General features: G+C 42.9%; 2 protein-coding genes and 1 long non-coding RNA gene across 52 annotated transcripts in view; 1 reads left to right on the plus strand and 2 right to left on the minus strand.

The window, feature by feature from the left end:
• LOC122926346 (collagen alpha-1(IV) chain-like) overlaps window positions 1-24,835 on the minus strand; it is an 875,364-nt gene that overhangs the window by 387,393 nt on the left and 463,136 nt on the right. The gene's annotated exons all lie outside the window — the stretch shown is intronic.
• The window catches only part of LOC122925953 (uncharacterized PE-PGRS family protein PE_PGRS20-like), a 144,061-nt gene that overhangs the window by 70,997 nt on the left and 48,229 nt on the right, over window positions 1-24,835 (plus strand). For 27 of the 50 annotated variants that reach the window (XM_044277301.1, XM_044277305.1, XM_044277304.1 and 24 more), the window contains 19 exons: window positions 2,326-2,355; window positions 2,732-2,761; window positions 2,900-2,941; window positions 4,131-4,160; window positions 5,324-5,353; window positions 5,731-5,760; window positions 5,899-5,940; window positions 7,123-7,152; window positions 10,399-10,428; window positions 10,567-10,614; window positions 13,067-13,096; window positions 19,368-19,397; window positions 19,730-19,759; window positions 19,898-19,939; window positions 21,146-21,175; window positions 21,970-21,999; window positions 22,143-22,190; window positions 23,387-23,416; window positions 24,593-24,622. In XM_044277301.1, coding sequence (XP_044133236.1) covers window positions 2,326-2,355; window positions 2,732-2,761; window positions 2,900-2,941; window positions 4,131-4,160; window positions 5,324-5,353; window positions 5,731-5,760; window positions 5,899-5,940; window positions 7,123-7,152; window positions 10,399-10,428; window positions 10,567-10,614; window positions 13,067-13,096; window positions 19,368-19,397; window positions 19,730-19,759; window positions 19,898-19,939; window positions 21,146-21,175; window positions 21,970-21,999; window positions 22,143-22,190; window positions 23,387-23,416; window positions 24,593-24,622 — 642 coding nt within the window. The remainder of the gene's footprint in view (window positions 1-2,325; window positions 2,356-2,731; window positions 2,762-2,899; window positions 2,942-4,130; window positions 4,161-5,323; window positions 5,354-5,730; window positions 5,761-5,898; window positions 5,941-7,122; window positions 7,153-10,398; window positions 10,429-10,566; window positions 10,615-13,066; window positions 13,097-19,367; window positions 19,398-19,729; window positions 19,760-19,897; window positions 19,940-21,145; window positions 21,176-21,969; window positions 22,000-22,142; window positions 22,191-23,386; window positions 23,417-24,592; window positions 24,623-24,835) is intronic. The other 23 variants (XM_044277309.1, XM_044277319.1, XM_044277332.1 and 20 more) reach the window with 9 other exon arrangements.
• The window catches only part of LOC122925958, a 30,211-nt gene continuing 19,099 nt past the window's right edge, over window positions 13,724-24,835 (minus strand). Inside the window, exon 2 of the long non-coding RNA XR_006387648.1 lies at window positions 13,724-14,000. This is a non-coding gene — a long non-coding RNA (uncharacterized LOC122925958). The remainder of the gene's footprint in view (window positions 14,001-24,835) is intronic.

Here is a 24,835-nt window from a genome sequence, read left to right on the forward strand (position 1 = left end):
CACTACCAAATTCAGCACATGCGCCAGGCATGTCCGGCTAGTCCCAGAGCTGCAACTGAGATTTCGCCCATTATCGCACACCACCAGGCCGGGCTTGAGGCACACCGGCAGCAACCACTCGTCGGTCTGTTGTTCAATACCCCGCCACAACTCCTGCGCGGTGTGGGGCCTGTCCCCCAAACATATGAGTTTCAGAATGGCCTGCTGACGTTTACCCCGGGCTGTGCTGAAGTTGGTGGTGAAGGTGTGTGGCTGACTGGATGAACTCTGAAAGTCAGTGGCACAACCTTCATTCCATGTGGGGTCTAGGACCTTATCGTCCCCTGCATCGTCTTCCACCCAGTCTTCCTCCCTGACCTTCTGTTCAGTCTGCACACTGCAGAAAGACGCAGCAGTTGGCACCTGTGTTTCATCATCAGAGACGTGCTGAGGTGCTATTCCCATGTCCTCATCATCAAGAAACATAAGTGGTTGTGCGTCAGTGCATTCTATGTCTTCCACTGCTGGGGAAGGGCTAGGTGGATGCCCTTGGGAAACCCTGCCAGCAGAGTCTTCAAACAGCATAAGAGACTGCTGCATAAGTTGAGGCTCAGACAGTTTCCCTGATATGCATGGGGGTAATGTAACAGATTGATGGGCTTGGTTTTTAGGCGCCATCTGTGCGCTTTCTGCAGAAGACTGGGTGGGAGATAATTTGAACGTGCTGGATCCACTGTCGGCCACCCAATTGACTAATGCCTGTACCTGCTCAGGCCTTACCATCCTTAGAACGGCATTGGGCCCCACCAAATATCGCTGTAAATTCTGGCGTCTACTGGGACCTGAGGTAGTTGGTTCACTAGGACGTGTGGCTGTGGAAGAACGGCCACATCCTCTCCCAGCACCAGAGGGTCCACTAACACCACCGCGACCATGTCCGCGTCCCTTTCTAGATGTTTTCCTCATTGTTACCGTTTACCACAATAAGAAAAAAGTTATTTGGCTGAATGTATTGAATTCAAATTCAGGCCTTTTTTTACAGGCACCTAACACTATCTGGCTATCTATTTAGGTACCGTATTACACTAATACAGGCACAGCAGTAACCACAGATTTAGCTGAGTATAAATTGTAGGCCTAGTATTTAGGCCCTGGATGACAGGTTCCGTTTACGGACAGAATTAGACTTGGAGATGCACGGTAGCGTGTGAAGTTATTGAGGATGACCCTATCAGCACCTTCAATTTAATATACCCTTTTATGGATAGATTTAAACTTGGCCTGCTACAGCAGAAACCACTGATTTAGGGAATTGCTCATTTGGGAATTGTATTTCAACCCAGAAAAAAAATATATCCTTTGCCAGACAGCAGACAGTATTACAATTGGCTAGCCACAGCTAAAACACAAGATTTTGGGTACTGCTATTTTGGCAATTGTATTTCACCCCTCAATAAAATAGCAAGCACAGCCAAGCCCCTGATGAAGGATATAGCAAAAAAAAAGAAACACACTATTGATGGTTAAATGTACTTGGTGGCAGCTTGTGCTGGCGCACCACAAGACACAAAATGGCCGCCGATCACCCCAAAAGAAAAAGTGACAGAAAAACGCTCTGGGAAGCCTAAAAACAGTGAGCAATTAAATAGCAGAGGTTGAATGATTCATAGCTGTAGATCGATCACTTCATTAAGTGTTTTTGAAGAGTAAATCACTGCCTAATCTGGCCCTAACAGCAGCAGCTGCATCATATCCCTACAATGATCAGAGCAGAGTGACGTGCAGCGCTACGTGAGTCCAGCTTAAATAGAGGCTGGGTCACATGCTGCACTGGCCAATCACAGCCAGGCCAATAGTAGGCATGGCTGTGATGGCCTCTTGGGGCAAGTAGTATGACGCTTGTTGATTGGCTGCTTTGCAGCCTTTCAAAAAGCACCAAGAAAGCGCCGAACACCGAACCCGAAACCGGACTTTTACGAAAATGTTCGGGTTCGGGTCCGTGTCACGAACACCCCAAAATTCGGTACGAATCCGAACTATACAGTTCGGGTTCGCTCATCCCTACTTACTATGTCTAGCGTTGAGGATGCATCATCAGACTAATCTTCAGGTTCTAAACACATAGTGGAGGAGCAGTAGACAGGGGGCAGGGACCCCCAGTGTGCTTAGCATATTATGCGGCACGATTTTTTTTTAGCTAAAAAAGTCGGAATTACTCTATCTCTGATTTAAATATTATCTATGCATCTATCTATCGATCTATCTATCTATCTATCTAACTAATGCAGGTTTCAAAATAAATTTAAAATCTTCAGACAATGACCAATAAAACGTGTTTTCTTTCAGATATAAAGGGAGGAATTCCGGGCCCGACAGGTAGGGTCTATATGTTCTGTCACCTTCACACGTTGACAGGAGAATGAGTTGACATTGCACTGAGGTAGACGCTGGGGTCCTTTACTGCTTTTATTGAAAGGATCCGAGTAAAACTATAACAAGAAAATAACAATGCTTACTATGAGGTGAATATATACATTTTATAGTATACATGACAAAGCATAACAAAGAACATAAGTAATATGCAAACACATCAAAATACATATAGGGATGGAAAACATATAGGCGGCGTGTGGAGGATGAGGGTAAAATGTAGTTCTATTCAGTTTTCCAGTGTAATGTAAAAAAAATTGCATGCTTTAAAATCCGTTTTGAATCTCCAGTCGGTGGCCAACAAAACCTGTTTATATTTCAGATATAAAAGGAGGAACTCCAGGATCAACAGGTAAAGTATATAAATATATAGGTCGTGTATGTAAATGATTGGTGAGATTTACATGCAGTACTCTGGCTGACTGCATAAAGTTCTGTTAACAGGACATATGTCCACATAATACTAATACCTTTCTTTATTTAATAATAGGTAGCTGGTCATTTGGTGGAAATCAGCCGGTGAATGGACTTGGTAAGTTTAAAAAAAAAAAACAATGCTGTGAACATTAATGAATGCAACACCATAAATACATCTTTTCAGAGTTAAAGATTGGCGGGCTCCAAGCGGTGGAAAAGGCTTGGATGTGTGGTTTAAAGGGCAGAGCAGAATCAGAGCTTACTACAAGACAACTGACTTGTGGGACCAAGCAGAGCATGGAGCCATTGACTGAGTTAGATGGGGAAAATAAATTATTTTTTCTCCATGATAAATACTGTTTTTACTTGGCCCCAGGAGACAGACAGGCCAGTGATGACAAGGAACGAGAGAGTGTGTAACATAAAGAAGAGGTCCGGGAGTTGGAGAAGGCCAGAGTAATGTAATTTTCTTGGCAGTTAGCAGATCGTTGGTAAATTTGGTTAGGGCAGTTTCAGTTGAGTGGTAGGGTTGAAAGCCAAACTGTAGCTATTAAAAAAAGGGAGCAAGAAATGAGGTGGGAGGACAATTCAAAATGGACAACATGTTGTTCAAGTACTTTTGAGATAAGTGTTACTATTTGTTGCTGCTTACAAAGAAAAACACTGGGTCAGAGGCCTAATAAGGAGTTGCACTCTGTTATTGTCTGATGATTGTGTTGCTCGTTTTTCAAATTTTTTTTTTCTATCTGTCTACCTATCTTTCGATAACATTTTGCCAACCTCCCTGAACATCCAGGGAGCTCCAGAAAAAGGGGAGACCTTCAGTACTTTTACAGGTGTTGGAGAATTTCTTGGGTGTGACAGAAGTCTCTTGGGACCTTCTGCAGATCAACTTTTAGCTAGGTCTGGCACTGAGGCTGCATCATCAAACACAGACCCAGGTTCAAACACACAGTGGAGGAGCACAAAAGGGGCCAGGGACTCCCATTGTGCTGAGCATGTTGTTTACCCACCATTTCCAGACAAAGTTTACAAGTTTGATCTAAATCTCTTAGCAAAGTATGATCTATCTATCTATCTTATCCATCTATCATCTCTATTATTAAGATTAACTGAAGATTCCGGAGATGATGAAGTTATCTGTACTATTTGTTCTCTTGACTTTAAATAAAAAGGAGACCAATATCAGATGGAAAAATATAATTTTATTCAGTATTGCAGTGTATTATAAAACAAAACAGGCATGTTTGAAAACCAGTTTTGACTCTCCAGTCGGTGTCCAATAAAATCTGTTTTTCTTTTAGATATAAAGGGAGGAACTCCAGGGTCAACAGTTAACATATATAAATATATATGTCATATATGTAAATGATTTGTGAGCTTTACTTGCAGTACCCTGCCTGACCAATAGGAGTGCTGTTAACTGGACCTGCACCCACATAATAATAACACTTTAGTATTGGTTAATACAAGGTAGAATTAAAGCTTACACCAAGGCAGCTGACTTCTGTGACCAGAAGAAGCATGTAGCCATTGACTGTGATAGGTCTGTTGCGGGCTGAGGTGGGGGGGAAGCTAAATTCTGTTTTCACTGTATTTTGTAAAGACAAGGGATGAGAGTGTATAACAAAGTGAGGTTTCAACTGTGTCAAACTCAGAAGACAGGTCCAGGAGGAGGAAGAGCAGGCTGGAGTAATGTCATTTGTCTTGGCAGTTAGCAGACCGTTGGTGAATTTGGTCAAGGCAGTTTCAATTGAGTGGTAGGGTCGGAAGCCAGACTGTAACCGGTGAAAAAGGGAGTAAGATGAGAGGTGGAAAGACAATTCAAAGTGGACATGTTGCTCAAGTAGTTTTGAGGAAAACAGGAGTAGGGATATGGGGTGACAGCTATTTATCTGTCTAGCTAGCAATTTATTCATTGTAGAGATTGGTGTAATAGCACCAGCACATTCTGAATTAGTGTTGAGCGAATTGAAGTCCATTAAGTAGACTTTGATATGAATTTCAGGGAATATTCGATTTGACACATGCTTCATGGTAGAAAATCGATTTTCCCTGACTGGCTGTAAAAATTAAAATCAAACTTACATCCTTTATTTGAGCACGAAGCGTCGGGTGCTCTATTAAAAGGGAAGACCTCCAGTACTCCGACAGGTGTTGGAGAATTTCCTCGGTGCCACAGAAGTCTCTTGGCCCCTCCTGCAGAATTACAACTAGCTAGGTCTAGCGTTGAGGATGCTTCATCAGACTAATCTTCAGGTTCGAAACACATAGCGGAGGAGCAGTAGACAGGGGGCAGGGACCCCCAGTGTGCTTAGAGTGTTGTGCGCCCACATTTTTCTGACAGCTTTGCTAAAAAAGTCAGAATGACTTTATTTCTGATTTAAATATTATCTATGCATCTATCTATCGATCTATCTATCTATCTACCTAATGCAGGTTTCAAAATCAATTTAAAATCTTCAGACAGTGACCAATAAAACGTGTTTTCTTTCAGATATAAAGGGAGGAATTCCGGGCCCGACAGGTAGGGTCTATATGTTCTGCCACCTTCACCCGTTGACAGGAGAATGAGTTGACATTGCACTGAGGTAGACGCTGGGGTCCTTTACAGCTTTTATTGAAAGGATCCAAGTAAAACTATAACAAGAAAATAACAATGCTTACTATGAGGTGAATATATACATTTTATAGTATACTCGACAAAGCATAAAAAAGAACATATGTAATATACAAACACATAGAAAAACATATGGGGATGGATAACATATAGGCGGCGTGTGGAGGATGAGGGTAAGATGTAGTTCTATTCATTTTTACAGTGTAATATAAAAAAAAATTGCATGCTACAAAATCCGTTTTGAATCTCCAGTATGTGGCCAACAAAACCTGTTTATATTTCAGATATAAAAGGAGGAACTCCAGGGTCAACAGGTAAAGTATATAAATATATAGGCAATGTATGTAAATGATTGGTGAGATTTACTTGCAGTACATTTCCTGATTGCATGGAGTTCTATTAACAGGACAGATGTTCACATAATACTAATACCTTTCTTTATTTAATAATAGGTAGCTGGTCATTTGGTGGAAATCAGCCGGTGAATGGACTTGGTAAGTTTAAAAAAAGAAAAAAAAAACAATGCTGTGAACATTAATGAATGCAACACCATAAATACATATTTTCAGAGTTAAAGATTGGCGTGCTGCAGGCGGTGGAAAAGGCTTGGATGTGTGGTTTGAAGGGCAGAGCAGAATCAGTGCTTATTACAAGACAACTGACTTGTGGGACCAAGCAGAGCATGGAGCCATTGACTGAGTTAGATGGGGGAAAGAATTTTTTTTTTCTCCATGATAAATACTGTTTTCACTTTGCCCCAGGAGACAGACAGGCCAGTGATGCCTAAGGAACGAGAGAGTGGGTAACATATAGAAGAGGTCCTGGAGTTGGAGAAGGCCAGAGTAATGTAATTTTCTTGGCAGTTAGCAGATCGTTGGTGAATTTGGTTAGGGCAGTTTCAGTTGAGTGGTAGGGTTGGAGGCCAAACTGTAGCTATTAAAAAAGGGAGCAAGAAAAGAGGTGGGAGGACAATTTAAAATGGACAACATGTTGTTCAAGTACTTTTGAGATAAGTGTTACTATTTGTTAATGCTTACAAAGAAAAACACTGGGTCAGAGGCCTATAGAGGAGTTGCATTCTGTTATTGTCTGATGATTGTGTTGCTTGTTTTTCAGTTTTTCTTTTTTTGTATCTGCCTACCTATCCTTCTATATTATTTCTGCTAACCTCCCTAAACCTCCAGGGAGCTCCAGAAAAAGGAGAGACCTTCCGTACTCCCACAGGTGTGACAGACGTCTCTTGGGACCTTCTGCAGATCAACTGCTAGATAGATCTGGCACTGAGGCTGCATCATCAAACACAGACCAATGTTCAAACACATAGTTGAGGAGCACAAAAGGGGCCAGGGACCCCCAGTGTGCTGAGCATGTTGTACACCCACCGTTTCCAGACAAAGTTAACAAGTTTGATCTAAATCTCTTAGCAAAGTATGGTCTATCTATCTATCTATCTATCCATCTATCATCTCTATTATTGAGATTAACTGAAGATTCCAGAGATGATGAAGTTATCTGTACGATTTGTTCTCTTGACTTTAAATGAAAAGGAGACCAATATCAGATGGGAAAATATAATTATATTCAGTATTGCAGTGTATTATTAAACAAAACAGGCATGTTTGAAAACCAGTTTTGACTCTCCAGTCGGTGGCCAATAAAATCTGTTTTTATTTTAGATATAAAGGGAGGAACTCCAGGGTCAACAGGTAACATATATAAATATATAGAGTACAGACCAAAAGTTTGGACACACGTTCTCATTCCAAGAGTTTTCTTTATTTTCATGACTATGAAAATTGTAGATTCACACTGAAGGCATCAAAACTATGAATTAACACATGTGGAATTATATACATAACCAAAAAGTGTGAAACAACAGAAAATATGTCATATTCTAGGTTCTTCAAAGTAGCCACCTTTTGCTTTGATTACTGCTTTGCACACTTCTTGGCATTCTTTTGATGAGCTTCAAGAGGTAGTCACCTGAAATGGTCTTCCAACAGTGTTGAAGGAGTTCCCAGAGATGCTTAGCAATTGTTGGCCCTTTTGCCTTCACTCTGCGGTCCAGCTCACCCCAAACCATCTCGATTGGGTTCAGGTCCGGTGACTGTGGAGGCCAGGTCATCTGGCGCAGCACCCCATCACTCTCCTTCATGGTCAAATAGCCCTTACACAGCCTGGAGGTGTGTTTGGGGTCATTGTCCTGTTGAAAAATAAATGATGGTCCAACTAAACGCAAACCGGATGGAATAGCATGCCGCTGCAAGATGCTGTAGTAGCCACGCTGGTTCAGTATGCCTCCAATTTTGAATAAATCCCCAACAGTGTCAACAGCAGAGCACCCCCACACCATCACACCTCCTCCTCCATGCTTCACGGTGGGAACCAGGCATGTAGAGTCCATCCGTTCACCTTTTCTGCATCGCACAAAGACACAGTGGTTGGAACCAAAGATCTCAAATTTGGACTCATCAGACCAAAGCACAGATTTCCACTGGTCTAATGTCCATTCCTTGTGTTCTTTAGCCCAAACAAGTCTCTTCTGCTTGTTGCCTGTCCTTAGCAGTGGTTTCCTAGCAGATATTCTACCATGAAGGCCTGATTCACACAGTCTCCTCTTAACAGTTGTTCTAGAGATGTGTCTGCTGCTAGAACTCTGTGTGGCATTGACCTGGTCTCTAATCTGAGCTGCTGTTAACCTGCGATTTCTGAGGCTGGTGACTCGGATGAACTTATCCTCCGCAGCAGAGGTGACTCTTGGTCTTCCTTTCCTGGGGCGGTCCGCATGTGAGCCAGTCTCTTTGTAGCGCTTGATGGTTTTTGTGACTGCACTTGGGGACACTTTCAAAGTTTTCCCAATTTTTCGGACTGACTGACCTTCATTTCTTAAAGTAATGATGGTGTCACGGCTGAGGATGGGGGAAACCCTCAGCCTTGCGATGCCAAGCGATGTTAGTCGCTGCTCGGCCAGGAGAACAGAATAAGGGAGCAGGTCACCTCCTAACGCATCCCTAATCGGACCCTAACTCCTAGCTGTATGAGCCAACCTTGAAGGTAGGAGGGCTCATGCTCAGGAACCTCAGATCCCTACTCACCCTCTGCCGATCCCTGAGCTAGGAGCTGGGTAGACCACCTGTTCCTCCTGGACGCGGAGAAACAGGAGTCTAAACTGGCCGAGCTGCAAGGGGATATAAAACATAAACAGACTTCACATAAACATAAACTTAACATCACATAACAACATTTATGACCACAAGGGTGGCCCTCACTGGCAGATGGAAAATAAGAAGGAGGATGACTCCAGCTTACATAGCTGAAGTACCCCTCAGACTTCTGAAACACAGCAGAAGCTATATAGGCCCAAGTAGCCACACCCACACTCAGACACACCCAGTGCACACACACTAGGAAGGAAGTTAACCCTTCCAACACCAGGGAAGGGAAGACAGCAACTAAAGGGGAATACACACACAATAAACCCCGTGCACACCAAACAAGGAAAGTGCACACATATAAACACACGTTGCCAAGTGCAACCGCATGCACAACATAGCAAGCTGCCTCGCAACAGCTCAGGCTGCTATGCTGCCACATAAACAACGTTGCCAGCGGCAACCACAGGTGAGGCAACATACTACAGCCCTCACCTGTGATTGACAACCCGACCTAGACCGCCGGCAACCGCATGCGGTAACAGGAGTCATGGTCGTGACAGATGGCCACTCGTTTTTCTTTACTTAGCTGCTTTTTTCTTGCCATAATACAAATTCTAACAGTCTATTCAGTAGGACTATCAGCTGTGTATCCACCTGACTTCTCCACAACGCAACTGATGGTCCCAACCCCATTTATAAGGCAAGAAATCCCACTTATTAAACCTGACAGGGCACACCTGTGAAGTGAAAACCATTTCAGGTGACTACTTCTTGAAGCTCATCAAGAGAATGCCAAGAGTGTGCAAAGCAGTAATCAAAGCAAAAGGTGGCTACTTTGAAGAACCTAGAATATGACATATTTTCAGATGTTTCACACTTTTTTGTTATGTATATAATTCCACATGTGTTAATTCATAGTTTTGATGCCTTCAGTGTGAATCTACAATTTTCATAGTCATGAAAATAAAGAAAACTCTTTGAATGAGAAGGTGTGTCCAAACTTTTGGTCTGTACTGTATGTCATATATGTACATGATTTGTGAGCTTTACTTGCAGTACCCTGCCGGACCAATGGTAGTGCTGTTAACTGGACCTACACCCACATAATATTAACACTTTAGTATTGGTTAATACAAGGTAGAAATAAAGCTTACACCAAGGCAGCTGACTCGTGTGACCAGGAAGTGCATGTAGCCATTGACTGTGATAGGTCTGTTGGGGGCTGAGGTGGGGGGAAGCTAAATTCTGTTTTCACTGTATTTTGTAAAGCCAAGGGATGAGAGTGTGTAACAAAGTAAGGTTTCAACTGTGTCAAATTCAGAAGACAGGTCCCGGAGGAGGAGGAGGAGGCTGGAGTAATGTCATTTGACTTGGCAGTTAGCAGACCGTTGGTGAATTTGGTCAAGGCAGTTTCAGTTGAGTGGTAGGGTCGGAAGCCAGACTGTAACCGGTGAAAAAGGGAGTGAGATGAGAGGTGGGAAGACAATTCAAAGTGGACATGTTGCTCAAGTAGTTTTGAGGAAAACAGGAGTAGGGATATGGGGTGACAGCTTTTTATCTATCTAGCTATCAATCTATCCATCACAGAGATTGGTGTTAATAGCACCAGCACATTCTGAATTAGTGTTGAGCGAATTAAAGTCCATTAAGTGGACTTTGATATGAACTTCAGGGAATATTCGATTTGACCCCTGCTTCATGGTAGAAAATCGATTAAAAAAAATATATATATTTGCATGCTTCAAAATCCGTTTTGAATCTCCAGTCGGTGGCCAACAAAACCTGTTTATATTTCAGATATAAATGGAGGAACTCCAGGGTCAACAGGTAAAGTATATAAATATATAGGTCATGTATGTAAATGATTGGTGAGATTTACATGCAGTACTCTGCCTGACTGCATGGAGTGATGTTACCATGACATATGTCCACATAATACTAATACCTTTCTTTATTTATTAATAGGTGGCTGGTCTTATCAATTTGGTGGAAATCAGCCGGTGAATGGACTTGGTAAGTTAAAAAAAAGAAAAAAAAACAATGCTGTGAACATTAATGAATGCAACACCATAAATACATCTTTTCAGAGTTAAAGATTAGTGGGCTGCTAGCAGGTGGAAAAGGCTTGGATGTGAGCTTTGAAGGGCAGAGCAGGATCAGAGCTTACTACAAGACAACTGACTTGTGGGACCAAGCAGAGCATGGAGCCATTGACTGAGTTAGATGGGGGAAAGAAATTATTTTTTCTCCATTATAAATATTGTTTTCACTTGGCCCCAGGAGACAGACAGGTCAGTAATGCCAAGGAACGAGAGAGTGGGTAACATAAAGAAGAGGTCCTGGAGATGGAGAAGGCCAGAGTAATGTAATTTTCTTGGCAGTTAGATCATTGGTAAATTTGGTTAGGGCAGTTTCAGTTAAGTGGTAGGGTTGGAAGCCAAACTGTAGCTGTTAAAAAAGGGAGCAAGAAAAGAGGTGGGAGGACAATTCAATAAGGACAACATGTTCTTCAAGTACTTTTGAGACAAGTCTTACTATTTGTTGCTTCTTACACAGAAAAACACTGGGTCAGAGGCCTATTGAGGAGTTGCACTCTTTTATTGTCTAATGATTGGGTTGCTCGCTTTTCAGTTTTTCTTTTTTTGTATATGTCTACCTATCTTTCTATATAATTTTGCCAACCTCCCTGAACATCCAGGGAGCTCCAGAAAAATGGGAGACCTCCAGTACTCCCACAGGTGTTGGAGAATTTCCTGGGTGTGACAGAAGTCTCTTGGGACCTTCTGCAGATCAACTGCTAGATAGAGATGTTCCGAACTATTCGCCGGCGAATAGTTCCCGGCGAACATAGCTTGTTCGCGTTCGCCGCTGCGGGCGAACATATGCGATGTTCGGTCCGCCTCCTATACGTCATCATTGAGCAAACTTTGACCCTGTACCTCACAGTCAGCAGACACATTCCAGCCAATCAGCATACCCTCCCTCCCAGACCCTCCCACCGCCTATCAAAAAGCAAGGACAGCATCCATCTTAGATTAATTCTGAAGCTGCAGAACTTGACTTTAGGAGTAGTAGTCTTTGCGAATTTTGCTCTATATTCGTTTTTTTTTCGAATATTCGCTATATTGCTATATATTCTTGTTTTAGAATATTACGAATATTCGAAAAAAACAAAGTTATAGCAATATAGCGAATATTCGAAAAAAAAAACGAATATAGAGCAATTTAGCTAATATAGTGCTATAATCTTTTTATTTTTTATAGTTGTAATTTTTTTCCAATCTCAACTATTAGACAAAGAAGATTATAGCACTATATTAGCTAAATTGCTCTATATTCGTTTCTTTCGAATATTTGCTATATTGCTATATAGTCTTGTTTTAGAATATTACGAATATTCGAAAAAACGAAGTTATAGCATTAGCAATATAGCGAATATTCGAAAAAAATCGAATATAGAGCAATTTAGCTAATATAGTGCTATAATCTTCTTTGTCTAATAGTTGTAAGTTGAAAAATTAGAATAAAAAAATTTGAATCCGAAAATTCGAATTATGAAAATTTGCATATTACACAATCATTACCGTGCCGATTTTTGCGAGTAAAAAAAAAAGATCGCGAATATTCGAATTTTCAAATATTCGCCGATTATTCAAAGAAATATTCGCGAAATATCGCGAATTCGAATATGACCCCTGCTGCTCATCACTAGAAAAGAGGTGGGAGGACAATTCAATAAGGACAACATGTTGTTCAAGTACTTTTGAGATAAGTGTTACTATTTGTTGCTTCTTACACAGAAAAACACTGGGTTAGAGGCCTATTGAGGAGTTGCACTCTTTTATTGTCTGATGATTGTGTTGCTCGCTTTTCAGTTTTTCTTTTTTTGTATATGTCTACCTATCTTTCTATATCATTTTGCCAACCTCCCTAAACATCCAGGGAGCTCCAGAAAAAGGGGAGACCTCCAGTACTCCCACAGGTGTTGGAGAATTTCCTGGGTGTGACAGAAGTCTCTTGGGACCTTCTGCAGATCAACTGCTAGATAGTTCTGGCACTGAGGCTGCATCATCAAATACAGACTCAGGTTCAAACACATAGTTGAGGAGCACAAAAGGGGCCAGGGACCCCCAGTGTGCTGAGCATGTTGTACACCCACCATTTCCAGACAAAGTTAACAAGTTTTATCTAAATCTCTTAGCAAAGTATGATCTATCTATCTATCTATCTATCTATCTATCTATCCATCTATCATCTCTGTTATTGAGATTAACTGAAGATTCCGGAGATGATGAAGTTATCTGTACTATTTGTTCTCTTGACTTTAAATGAAAAGGAGACCAATATCAGATGGAAAAATATCATTATATTCAGTATTGCAGTGTATTATAAAACAAAACAGGCATGTTTGAAAACCAGTTTTGACTCTCCAGTCGGTGGCCAATAAAATCTGTTTTTCTTTTAGATATAAAGGGAGGAACTCCAGGGTCAACAGTTAACATATATAAATATATATGTCATATATGTAAATGATTTGTGAGCTTTACTTGCAGTACCCTGCCTGACCAATAGGAGTGCTGTTAACTGGACCTGCACCCACATAATAATAACACTTTAGTATTGGTTAATACAAGGTAGAATTAAAGATTACACCAAGGCAGCTGACTTCTGTGACCAGAAAAAGCATGTAGCCATTGACTGTGATAGGTCTGTTGCGGGCTGAGGTGGGGGGAAGCTAAATTCTGTTTTCACTGTATTTTGTAAAGACAAGGGATGAGAGTGTATAACAAAGTGAGGTTTCAACTGTGTCAAACTCAGAAGACAGGTCCAGGAGGAGGAAGAGCAGGCATGAGTAATGTCATTTGTCTTGGCAGTTAGCAGACCGTTGGTGAATTTGGTCAAGGCAGTTTCAGTTGAGTGGTAGGGTCGGAAACCAGACTGTAACCGGTAAAAAAGGTAGTGAGATGAGAGGTGGGAAGACAATTTAAAGTGGACTTGTTGCTCAAGTAGTTTTGAGGAAAACAGGAGTAGGGATATGGGGTGACAGCTTTTTATCTATCTAGCTAGCAATCTATCTATCGTAGAGATTGGTGTAATAGCACCAGCACATTTTGAATTAGTGTTGAGCAAATTGAAGTCCATTAAGTGGACTTTGATATGAATTTTAGGGAATATTCGATTTGACACATGCTTCATGGTAGAAAATCGATTTTCCCTGACTGGCTTTAAAAACTTAAAATCAAACTTACATCCTTTATTTGAGCACGAAGCGTCGGGTGCTCTATTAAAAGGAGAGACCTCCAGTACTCCGACAGGTGTTGGAGAATTTCCTCGGTGCCACAGAAGTCTCTTGGCCCCTCCTGCAGATCTACAACTAGCTAGTAGAGTTGAGCGAACACCTGGATGTTCGGGTTCGAGAAGTTCGGCCGAACTTCCCGGAAATGTACGGGTTCGGGATCCGAACTCGACCCGAACTTTACCCCGAACCCGAACCCCATTGAAGTCAATGGGGACCCAAACTTTTCGGCACTAAAAAGGCTGTTAAACAGCCCAGGAAAGGGCAAGAGGGCTGCAAAAGGCAGCAAAATGTAGGTAAATCCCCTGCAAACAAATGTGGATAAGGAAATAAATAATTATAAAAATAAAAATAAAATAAATAAAAATTAACCAATATCAATTGGAGACAGGTCCCATAGCAGAGAATCAGGCTTCATGTCACCCACCACTGGAACAGGCCACTGTCAGATATTTAGGCCCTGGCACCCAGACAGAGGAGAGAGGTCCCATAGCAGAGAATCAAGCTTCATGTCATAGCAGAGAATCAGGCTTCATGTCATAGCAGAGAATCAGGCTTCATGTCATAGAAGAGAATCAGGCTTCACGTCACCCACCACTGGAACAGGCCATTGTCAGATATTTATGCCCCGGGTCCCAGACAAAGGAGAGAGGTCCCATTGCAGAGAATCAGGCTTCATGTCACCCACCACTGGAATAGACCATTGTCAGATATTTAGGCCCCGGCACCCAGACAGAGGAGAGAGGTCCCATAGCAGAGAATCAGGCTTCATGTCATAGCAGAGATTCAGGCTTCATGTCATAGCAGAGAATCAGGCTTCATGTCATAGCAGAGAATCAGGAATCATGTCATAGCAGAGATCCAGGCTTCATGTCATAGCAGAGAATCAGGCTTTATGTCATAGCAGAGAATCAGGCTTTACGTCACCCACCACTGGAACAGGTCGTTGTCAGATATTTAGGCCCCGGCACCCAGACAGAGGAGAGGTTCATTCAACTTTGGGTTGCCCTGCAATATAATGGTAAAATCCGAAAAAGAGGATTGAATGAAGTGCCCTGGAGTACAAGAATATATTGTTAAGGGGAGGTAGTTATAAATGTCTAATCTGCACAAGGGATGGACAGGTCCTGTGGGATCCATGCCTGGTTCATTTTTATGAACGTCAGCTTGTCCACATTGGCTGTGGATAGGCGGCTGTATTTGTCTGTAATGACGCCCCCTACCGTGCTGAATACACGTTCAGTCAAAACACTGGCCGTCGGCAGGCCAGCACCTCCAAGGCATAAAAGGCTAGCTCTGGCCACGTGGACAATTTGGAGACCCAGAAGTTGAATGGGGCCGAACCATCAGTCAGTACGTGGAGGGGTGTTCACACGTACTGTTCCACCATGTTAGTGAAATGCTGCCTCCTGCTAACACGTTCCGTATCAGGTGGTGTTGCAGTTAGCTGTGGCGTGGTGACAAAACTTTTCCACATCTCTGCCATGCTAACCCTGCCCTCAGAGGAGCTGGCCGTGACACAGCTGGTGACCTCTTGCTCCTCCTCTGCCTTCGCCTTGGGCTTCCACTTGTTCCCCTGTGACATTTGGGAATGCTCTCAGTAGCGCGTCTACCAACGTGCGCTTGTACTCACGCATCTTCCTATCATGCTCCAGTGTAGGAAGTAAGGTGGGCACATTGTCTTTGCAACCAGGGATCCAGCAGGGTGGCAACCCAGTAGTCCACACACGTTAAAATGTGGGCAACTCTGCTGTCGTTGCGCAGGCACTGCAGCATGTAGTCGCTCATGTGTGCCAGGCTGCCCAGAGGTATCCTCTGTGGGAGGTGTATCGTCATTGTCCTCCGTTTCCCCCCAGCCACGCACCAGTGATGGGCCCAAGCTGCGTTGGGTGCCACCCCGCTGTGAACATGCTTCATCCTCATCCTCCTCCACCTCCTCCTCATCCTCATCCTCCTTGTCCTCCAGTAGTGGGCCCTGTCTGGCCACATTTGTACCTGGCCTCTGCTGTTGCAATAAATCTCCCTCTGAGTCACTTCTAAGAGACTGGCCTGAAAGTGCTAAAAATGACCCCTCTTCCTCCTCCTCCTGGGCCACCTCCTCTTGCATCATCGCCCTAAGTGTTTTCTCAAAGAGACATAGAAGTGGTATTGTAACGCTGATAACGGCGTCATCGCCACTGGCCATGTTGGTGGAGTACTCGAAACAGCGCAACAGGGCACACAGGTCTCGCATGGAGGCCCAGTCATTGGTGGTGTAGTGATGCTGTTCCGCAGTGCGACTGACCCGTGTGTGCTGCAGCTGAAACTCCACTATGGCCTGCTGCTGCTCGCACAGTCTGTCCAGCATGTGCAAGGTGGAGTTCCACCTGGTGGGCACGTCGCATATGAGGCGGTGTTCGGGAAGGCCGAAGTTACGCTGTAGAGCAGACAGGCGAGCAGCGGCAGGATGTGAATGCCGGAAGCGCGCACACACGGCCCGCACTTTATGCAGCAGCTCTGACATGTCGGGGTAGTTGTGAATGAACTTCTCCACTACCAATTTCAGCACATGCGCCAGGCAAGGGATGTGCGTCAAACCGGCTAGTCCCAGAGCTGCAACGAGATTTCGCCCATTATCGCACACCACCAGGCCGGGCTTGAGGCTCACCGGCAGCAACCACTCATCGGTCTGTTGTTCAATACCCCGCCACAACTCCTGCGCGGTGTGGGGCCTGTCCCCCAAACATATGAGTTTCAGAATAGCCTGCTGACGTTTACCCCGGGCTGTGCTGAAGTTGGTGGTGAATGTGTGTGGCTGACTGGATGAGCAGGTGGAAGAAGAGGAGGAGGAAGCCGAGAAGGAGGAGGAGGCTACAGGAGGCAAAGAATGTTGCCCTGCGATCCTTGGCGGTGGAAGGACGTGCGCCAAACAGCTCTCCGCCTGGGGCCCAGCCGCCACTACATTTACCCAGTGTGCAGTTAGGGAGATATAGCGTACCTGGCCGTGCTTACTGGTCCACGTATCTGTGGTTAGGTGGACCTTGCCACAGATGGCGTTGCGCAGTGCACACTTGATTTTATCGGATACTTGGTTGTGCAGGGAAGGCACGGCTCTCTTGGAGAAGTAGTGGCGGCTGGGAACAACATACTGTGGGACAGCAAGCGACATGAGCTGTTTGAAGCTGTCTGTGTCCACCAGCCTGAATGACAGCATTTCATAGGCCAGTAGTTTAAAAATGCTGGCATTCAGGGCCAGGGATCGAGGGTGGCTAGGTGGGAATTTACGCTTTCTCTCAAATGTTTGTGAGATGGAGAGCTGAACACTGCCGTGTGACATGGTGGAGATGCTTGGCGACGAAGGTGGTGGTGTTGGTGGTACATCCTCTGTTTGCTGGGCGGCAGGTGCCAACGTTCCTCCAGAGGCGGAGAAAGAGGCCCAGGCAGCAGTAGAAGAGGTAGCAGGGGGAGCCTGAGTGAGTTCCTTGTTTTAAGGTGTTTACTCCACTGCAGTTCATGCTTTGCATGCAGGTGCCTGGTCATGCAGGTTGTGCTAAGGTTCAGAACGTTAATGCCTTGTTTCAGGCTCTGATGGCACAGTGTGCAAACCACTCGGGTCATCATCAAGAAACATAAGTGGTTGTGCGTCAGTGCATTCTATGTCTTCCACCGCTGGGGAAGGGCTAGGTGGATGCCCTTGGGAAACCCTGCCAGCAGAGTCTTCAAACAGCATAAGAGACTGCTGCATAAGTTGAGGCTCAGACAGTTTCCCTGATATGCATGGGGGTAATGTGACAGACTGATGGGCTTGGTTTTCAGGCGCCATCTGTGCGCTTTCTGCAGAAGACTGGGTGGGAGATAATTTGAACGTGCTGGATCCACTGTCGGCCACCCAATTGACTAATGCCTGTACCTGCTCAGGCCTTACCATCCTTAGAACGGCATTGGGCCCCACCAAATATCGCTCTAAATTCAGGCATCTACTGGGACCTAAGGTAGTTGGCACACTAGGACGTGTGGCTGTGGCAGAACGGCCACGTCCTCTTCCAGCACCAGAGGGTCCACTAACACCACCACGACCATGTCCGCGTCCGCGTCCCTTACTAGATGTTTTCCTCATTGTTACCGTTCACCACAATAAGAAAAAAATTATTTGGCTGAATGTATTGAATTCAAATTCAGGCTTTTTTTTACAGGCACCTAACACTATCTGGCTATCTATTTAGGTACACTAATACAGGCACAGCAGTAACCACAGATTTAGCTGAGTATACATTTTAGGCCTAGTATTTAGGCCCTGGGTGACAGGTATACGTTTACGGACAAAATTAGACTTGGAGATGCACGGTAGCGTGTGAAGTTATTGAGGATGACCCTATCAGCACCTTCAATGTAATATACCCTTTTATGGATAGATTTAAACTTGGCCTGCTACAGCAGAAACCATTGATTTAGGGAATTGCTCATTTGGGAATTGTATTTCAACCCAGAAAAAAAATATATCCTTTGCCAGACAGCAGACAGTATTACAATTGGCTAGCCACAGCTGAAACACCAGATTTTGGGTACTGCTATTTTGGCAATTGTATTTCACCCCTCAATAAAATAGCAAGCACAGCCAAGCCCCTGATGAAGGATATAGCAAAAAAAAAAACATACTATTGATGGTTAAATGTACTTGGTGGCAGCTTGTGCTGGCGCACCACAAGACACAAAATGGCCGCCGATCACCCCAGAAAAAAGTGACAGAAAAACGCTCTGGGAAACCTAAAAACAGTGAGCAATTAAATAGCAGAGGTTAAATGATTCACAGCTGTAGATCGATCACTTCATTAAGTGTTTTTGAAGAGTAAATCACTGCCTAATCTGGCCCTAACAGCAGCAGCTGCATCCTATCCCTACACTGGTCAGAGCAGAGTGACGTGCAGCGCTACGTGACTCCAGCTTAAATAGAGGCTGGGTCACATGCTGCACTGGCCAATCACAGCCATGCCAATAGTAGGCATGGCTGTGATGGCCTCTTGGGCAAGTAGTATGACGCTTGTTGATTGGCTGCTTTGCAGCCTTTCAAAAAGCACCAAGAAAGCGCCGAACACCGAACCCGAACCCGGACTTTTACGAAAATGTTCGGGTTCGGGTCCGTGTCACGAACACCCCAAAATTCGGTACGAACCCGAACCATACAGTTCGGGTTCGCTCATCCCTACTTGCTAGGTCTAGCGTTGAGGATGCATCATCAGACTAATCTTCAGGTACTAAACACATAGCGGAGGAGCAGTAGACAGGGGGCAGGGACCCCCAGTGTGCTTAGCATATTGTGTGGCCAGATTTTTCTGACAGCTTTGCTAAAAAAGTTGGAATGACTCTATCTCTGATTTAAATATTATCTATGCATCTATCTATCGATCTTTCTATCTATCTATCTACCTAATGCAGGTTTCAAAATCAATTTAAAATCTTCAGACAATGACCAATAAAACGTGTTTTCTTTCAGCTATAAAGGGAGGAATTCCGGGCCCGACAGGTAAAGTCTATATGTTCTGCCACCTTCACCCGTTGACAGGAGAATGAGTTGACATTGCACTGAGGTAGATGCTGGGGTCCTTTACAGCTTTTATTGAAAGGATCCGAGTAAAACTATAACAAGAAAATAACAATGCTTACTATGCGGTGAATATATACATATTATAGTATACATGACAAAGCATAACAAAGAACATAAGTAATATACAAACACATAGAAATACATAAGGGGATGGATAACATATAGGCGGCGTGTGGAGGATGAGGGTAAGATGTAGTTCTATCCGTTTTGAATCTCCAGTCGGTGGCCAACAAAACCTGTTTATATTTCAGATATAAAAGGAGGAACTCCAGGGTCAACAGGTAAAGTATATAAATATATAGGTCATGTATGTAAATGATTGGTGAGATTTACATGCAGTACTCTGCCTGACTGCATAAAGTTCTGTTAACAGGACATATGTCCACATAATACTAATACCTTTCTTTATTTAATAATAGGTAGCTGGTCATTTGGTGGAAATCAGCCGGTGAATGGACTTGGTAAGTTTAAAAAAAAAAAAAACAATGCTGTGAACATTAATGAACGCAACACCATAAATACATCCTTTCAGAGTTAAAGATTGGCGGGCTCCAAGAGGTGGAAAAGGCTTGGATGTGTGGTTTGAAGGGCAGAGCAGAATCAGAGCTTACTACAAGACAACTGACTTGTGGGACCAAGCAGAGCATGGAGCCATTGACTGAGTTAGATGGGGGAAAGAAATTATTTTTTCTCAATGATAAATACTGTTTTCACTTGGCCCCAGGAGACAGACAGGTCAGTAATGACAAGAAATGAGAGAGTGTGTAACATGAAGAAGAGGTCCGGGAGTTGGAGAAGGCCAGAGTAATGTAATTTTCTTGGCAGTTAGCAGATCGTTGGTAAATTTGGTTAGGGCAGTTTCAGTTAAGTGGTAGGGTTGAAAGCCAAACTGTAGCTGTTAAAAAAAGGGAGCAAGAAATGAGGTGGGAGGACAATTCAAAATGGACAACATGTTGTTCAAGTACTTTTGAGATAAGTGTTACTATTTGTTGCTGCTTACAAAGAAAAACACTGGGTCAGAGGCCTATTAAGGAGTTGCACTCTGTTATTGTCTGACGATTCTGTTGCTCGTTTTTCCTTTTTTTTTTTTTTTTGTATCTGCCTACCTATCGTTCTATACCATTTTGCCAACCTCCCTGAACATCTAGGGAGCTCCCTAAAAAGGGGAGACCTTCAGTACTTTCACAGGTGTTGGAGAATTTCTTGGGTGTGACAGAAGTCTCTTGGGACCTTCTGCAGATCAACTGCTAGCTAGGTCTGGCACTGAGGCTGCATCATCAAACACAGACCCAGGTTCAAACACATAGTGGAGGAGCCGAAAAGGGGCCAGGGACCCCCATTGTGCTGAGCATGTTGTTTACCCACCATTTCCAGACAAAGTTAACAAGTTTTATCTAAATCTCTTAGCAAAGTATGATCTATCTATCTATCTATCTATCTATCTATCCATCTATCATCTCTATTATTAAGATTAACTGAAGATTCCGGAGATGATGAAGTTAACTGTACTATTTGTTCTCTTGACTTTAAATGAAAAGGAGACCAATATCAGATGGAAAAATATAATTATATTCAGTATTGCAGTGTATTATTAAACAAAACAGGCATGTTTGAAAACCAGTTTTGACTCTCCAGTTGGTGGCCAATAAAATCTGTTTTTCTTTTAGATATAAAGGGAGGAACTCCAGGGTCAACAGGTAACATATATAAATATATATGTCATATATGTACATGATTTGTGAGCTTTACTTGCAGTACTCTGCCTGACCAATAGGAGTGCTGTTAACTGGACCTACACCCACATAATAATAACACTTTAGTATTGGATAATACAAGGTAGAATTAAAGCTTAAACCAAGACAGCTGACTCGTGTGACTAGGAAGAGCATGTAGCAATTGACTGTGATAGGTCTGTTGGGGGCTGAGGTGGGGGGAAGCTAAATTCTGTTTTCACTGTATTTTGTAAAGCCAAGGGATGAGAGTGTGTAACAAAGTGAGGTTTCAACTGTGTCAAACTCAGAAGACAGGTCCAGGAGGAAGAGGCTGGAGTAATGTCATTTGTCTTGGCAGTTAGCAGACCGTTGGTGATTTTGGTCAAGGCAGTTTCAATTGAGTGGTAGGGTCGGAAGCCAGACTGTAACCGGTGAAAAAGCGAGTGAGATGAGAGGTGGGAAGACAATTCAAAGTGGACATGTTGCTCAAGTAGTTTTGAGGAAAACAGGAGTAGGGATATGGAGTGACAGCTATTTATCTATCTAGCTATCAATCTATCCATCACAGAGATTGGTGTTAATAGCACCAGCATATTCTGAATTAGTGTTGAGCTAATTGAAGTCCATTAAGTGGACTTTATTATGAATTTCAGGGAATATTCGATTTGACCCCTGCTTCATGGTAGAAAATCGATTTAAAAAAAAAAAAAATATTTGCATGCTTCAAAATCCCTTTTGAATCTCCAGTCGGTGGCCAACAAAACCTGTTTATATTTCAGATATAAATAGAGGAACTCCAGGGTCAACAGGTAAAGTATATAAATATATAGGTCATGTATGTAAATGATTGGTGTGATTTACATGCAGTACTCTGCCTGACTGCATGGAGTGATGTTACCAGGACATACCGTATGTCCACATAATACTAATACCTTTCTTTATTTAATAATAGGTGGCTGGTCTTATCAATTTGGTGGAAATCAGCCGGTGAATGGACTTGGTAAGGTTAAAAAAAGAAAAAAAAACAATGCTGTGAACATTAATGAATGCAACACCATAAATACATCTTTTCAGAGTTAAAGATTAGTGGGCTGCAAGCAGGTGGAAATGGCTTGGATGTGAGCTTTGAAGGGCAGAGCAGGATCAGAGCTTACTACAAGACAACTGACTTGTGGGACCAAGCAGAGCATGGAGCCATTGACTGAGTTAGATGGGGGAAAGAAATTATTTTTTCTCCATTATAAATATTGTTTTCACTTGGCCCCAGGAGACAGACAGGTCAGTAATGCCAAGGAACGAGAGAGTGGGTAACATAAAAAAGAGGTCCTGGATTTGGAGAAGGCAAGAGTAATGTAATTTTCTTGGCAGTTAGATCGTTGGTGAATTTGGTTAGGGCAGTTTCAGTTAAGTGGTAGGGTTGGAAGCCAAACTGTAGCTGTTAAAAAAGGGAGCAAGAAAAGAGGTGGGAGGACAATTCAATAAGGACAACATGTTGTTCAAGTACTTTTGAGATAAGTGTTACTATTTGTTGCTTCTTACACAGAAAAACACTGGGTCAGAGGCCTATTGAGGAGTTGCACTCTTTTATCGTCTGATGATTGTGTTGCTCGCTTTTCAGTTTTTCTTTTTTTGTATATGTCTACCTATCTTTCTATATCATTTTGCAAACCTCCCTGAACATCCAGGGTGCTCCAGAAAAAGGGGAGACCTTCAGTACTCCCACAGGTGTTGGAGAATTTCCTGGGTGTGACAGAAGTCTCTTGGGACCTTCTGCAGATCAACTGCTAGATAGGTCTGGCACTGAGGCTGCATTATCAAATACAGACTCAGGTTCAAACACATAGTTGAGGAGCACAAAAGGGGCCAGGGACCCCCAGTGTGCTGAGCATATTTTACACCCACCATTTCCAGACAAAGTTAACAAGTTTTATCTAAATCTCTTAGCAAAGTATGATCGATCTATCTATCTATCTATCCATCTATCATCTCTGCTATTGAGATTAACTGAAGATTCCGGAGATGATGAAGTTATCTGTACTATTTGTTCTCTTGACTTTAAATGAAAAGGAGACCAATATCAGATGGAAAAATATAATTATATTCAGTATTGCAGTGCATTATAAAACAAAACAGGCATGTTTGTAAACCAGTTTTGACTCTCCAGTCGGTGGCCAATAAAATCAGTTTTTCTTTTAGATATAAAGGGAGGAACTCCAGGGTCAACAGTTAACATATATAAATATATATGTCATATATGTAAATGATTTGTAAGCTTTACTTGCAGTACCCTGCCTTACCAATAGAAGTGCTGTTAACTGGACCTACACCCACATAATAATAACACTTTAGTATTGGTTAATACAAGTAAGAATTAAAGCTTACACCAAGGCAGCTGACTTGTGTGACCAGAAAAAGCATGTAGCCATTGACTGTGATAGTTCTGTTGCGTGCTGAGGTGGGGGGAAGCTAAATTCTGTTTTTTTACTGTATTTTGTAAAGACAAGGGATGAGAGTGTATAACAAAGTGACGTTTCAACTCTGTCAAACTCAGAAGACAGGTCCAGGAGTAAGAGGCTGGAGTAATGTACTTTTTCTTGGCAGTTAGCAGACCATTGGTGAATTTGGTCAAGGCAGTTTCAGATGAGTGTTAGGGTAGGAAGCCAGACTGTAACCAGTGAAAAAAGGAGTGAGATGAAAGGTGGGAAGACAATTCAAAGTGGACATGTTGCCCAAGTAGTTTTGAGGAAAACAGGAGTAGAGATATGGGGTGACATTTTTGATTTATCTAGCTATCAATCTATCCATCACAGAGATTGGTGTTAATAGCACCAGCACATTGTGAATTAGTGTTGAGTGAATTGAAGTCCATTAAGTGGACTTTCATATGAATTTTAGGGAATATTCGATTTGGTCCCTGCTTCATGGTAGAAAATCGATTTTCCCTGACAGGCTGTAAAAACTTAAAATCAAACTTACATCCTTTATTTGAGCACAAAGCGTCGGCTGCTCCAGTAAAAGGGGAGACCTCCAGTACTCCTACAGGTGTTGGAGAATTTCCTGGGTGCCACAGAAGTCTCTTGGCCCCTCCTGTAGATCTACAACTAGCTAGGTCTATCGTTGAGGCTGCATCATCAGACTAAGCTTCAGGTTCTAAACACATAGCGGAGCAGCAGTAGACAGGGGGCAGGGACCGCCAATGTGCTTAGCATGTTGTGCACCCACATTTTCCTGACAGCTTTGCTAAAAAACTCGGAATAACTCTATCTCTAAATTTAAATATTATCTATCCTTCTATCTATCGATCTATCTATCTATCTATCTATCTATCTATCTACCTAATGCAGGTTTTAAAATCAATTTAAAATCTTCAGACAGTAACCAATAAAACGTGTTTTCTTTCAGATATAAAGGGAGGAATTCCGGGCCCGACAGGTAAAGTCTATATGTTCTGCCACCTTCACCCGTTGACAGGAGAATGAGTTGATATTGCGTTGAGTTAGACGCTGGGGTCCTTTACAGCTTTTATTAAAAGGATCAGAGTAAAACTATAACAAGAAAATAACAATGCTTACTATGAGGTGAATATATACATATTACAGTATACATGACAAAGCATAACAACGAACATATGTAATATACAAACAC

Source organism: Bufo gargarizans, chromosome 2, assembly GCF_014858855.1.
Source record: "Bufo gargarizans isolate SCDJY-AF-19 chromosome 2, ASM1485885v1, whole genome shotgun sequence".
Classification (NCBI taxonomy): domain Eukaryota; kingdom Metazoa; phylum Chordata; class Amphibia; order Anura; family Bufonidae; genus Bufo; species Bufo gargarizans.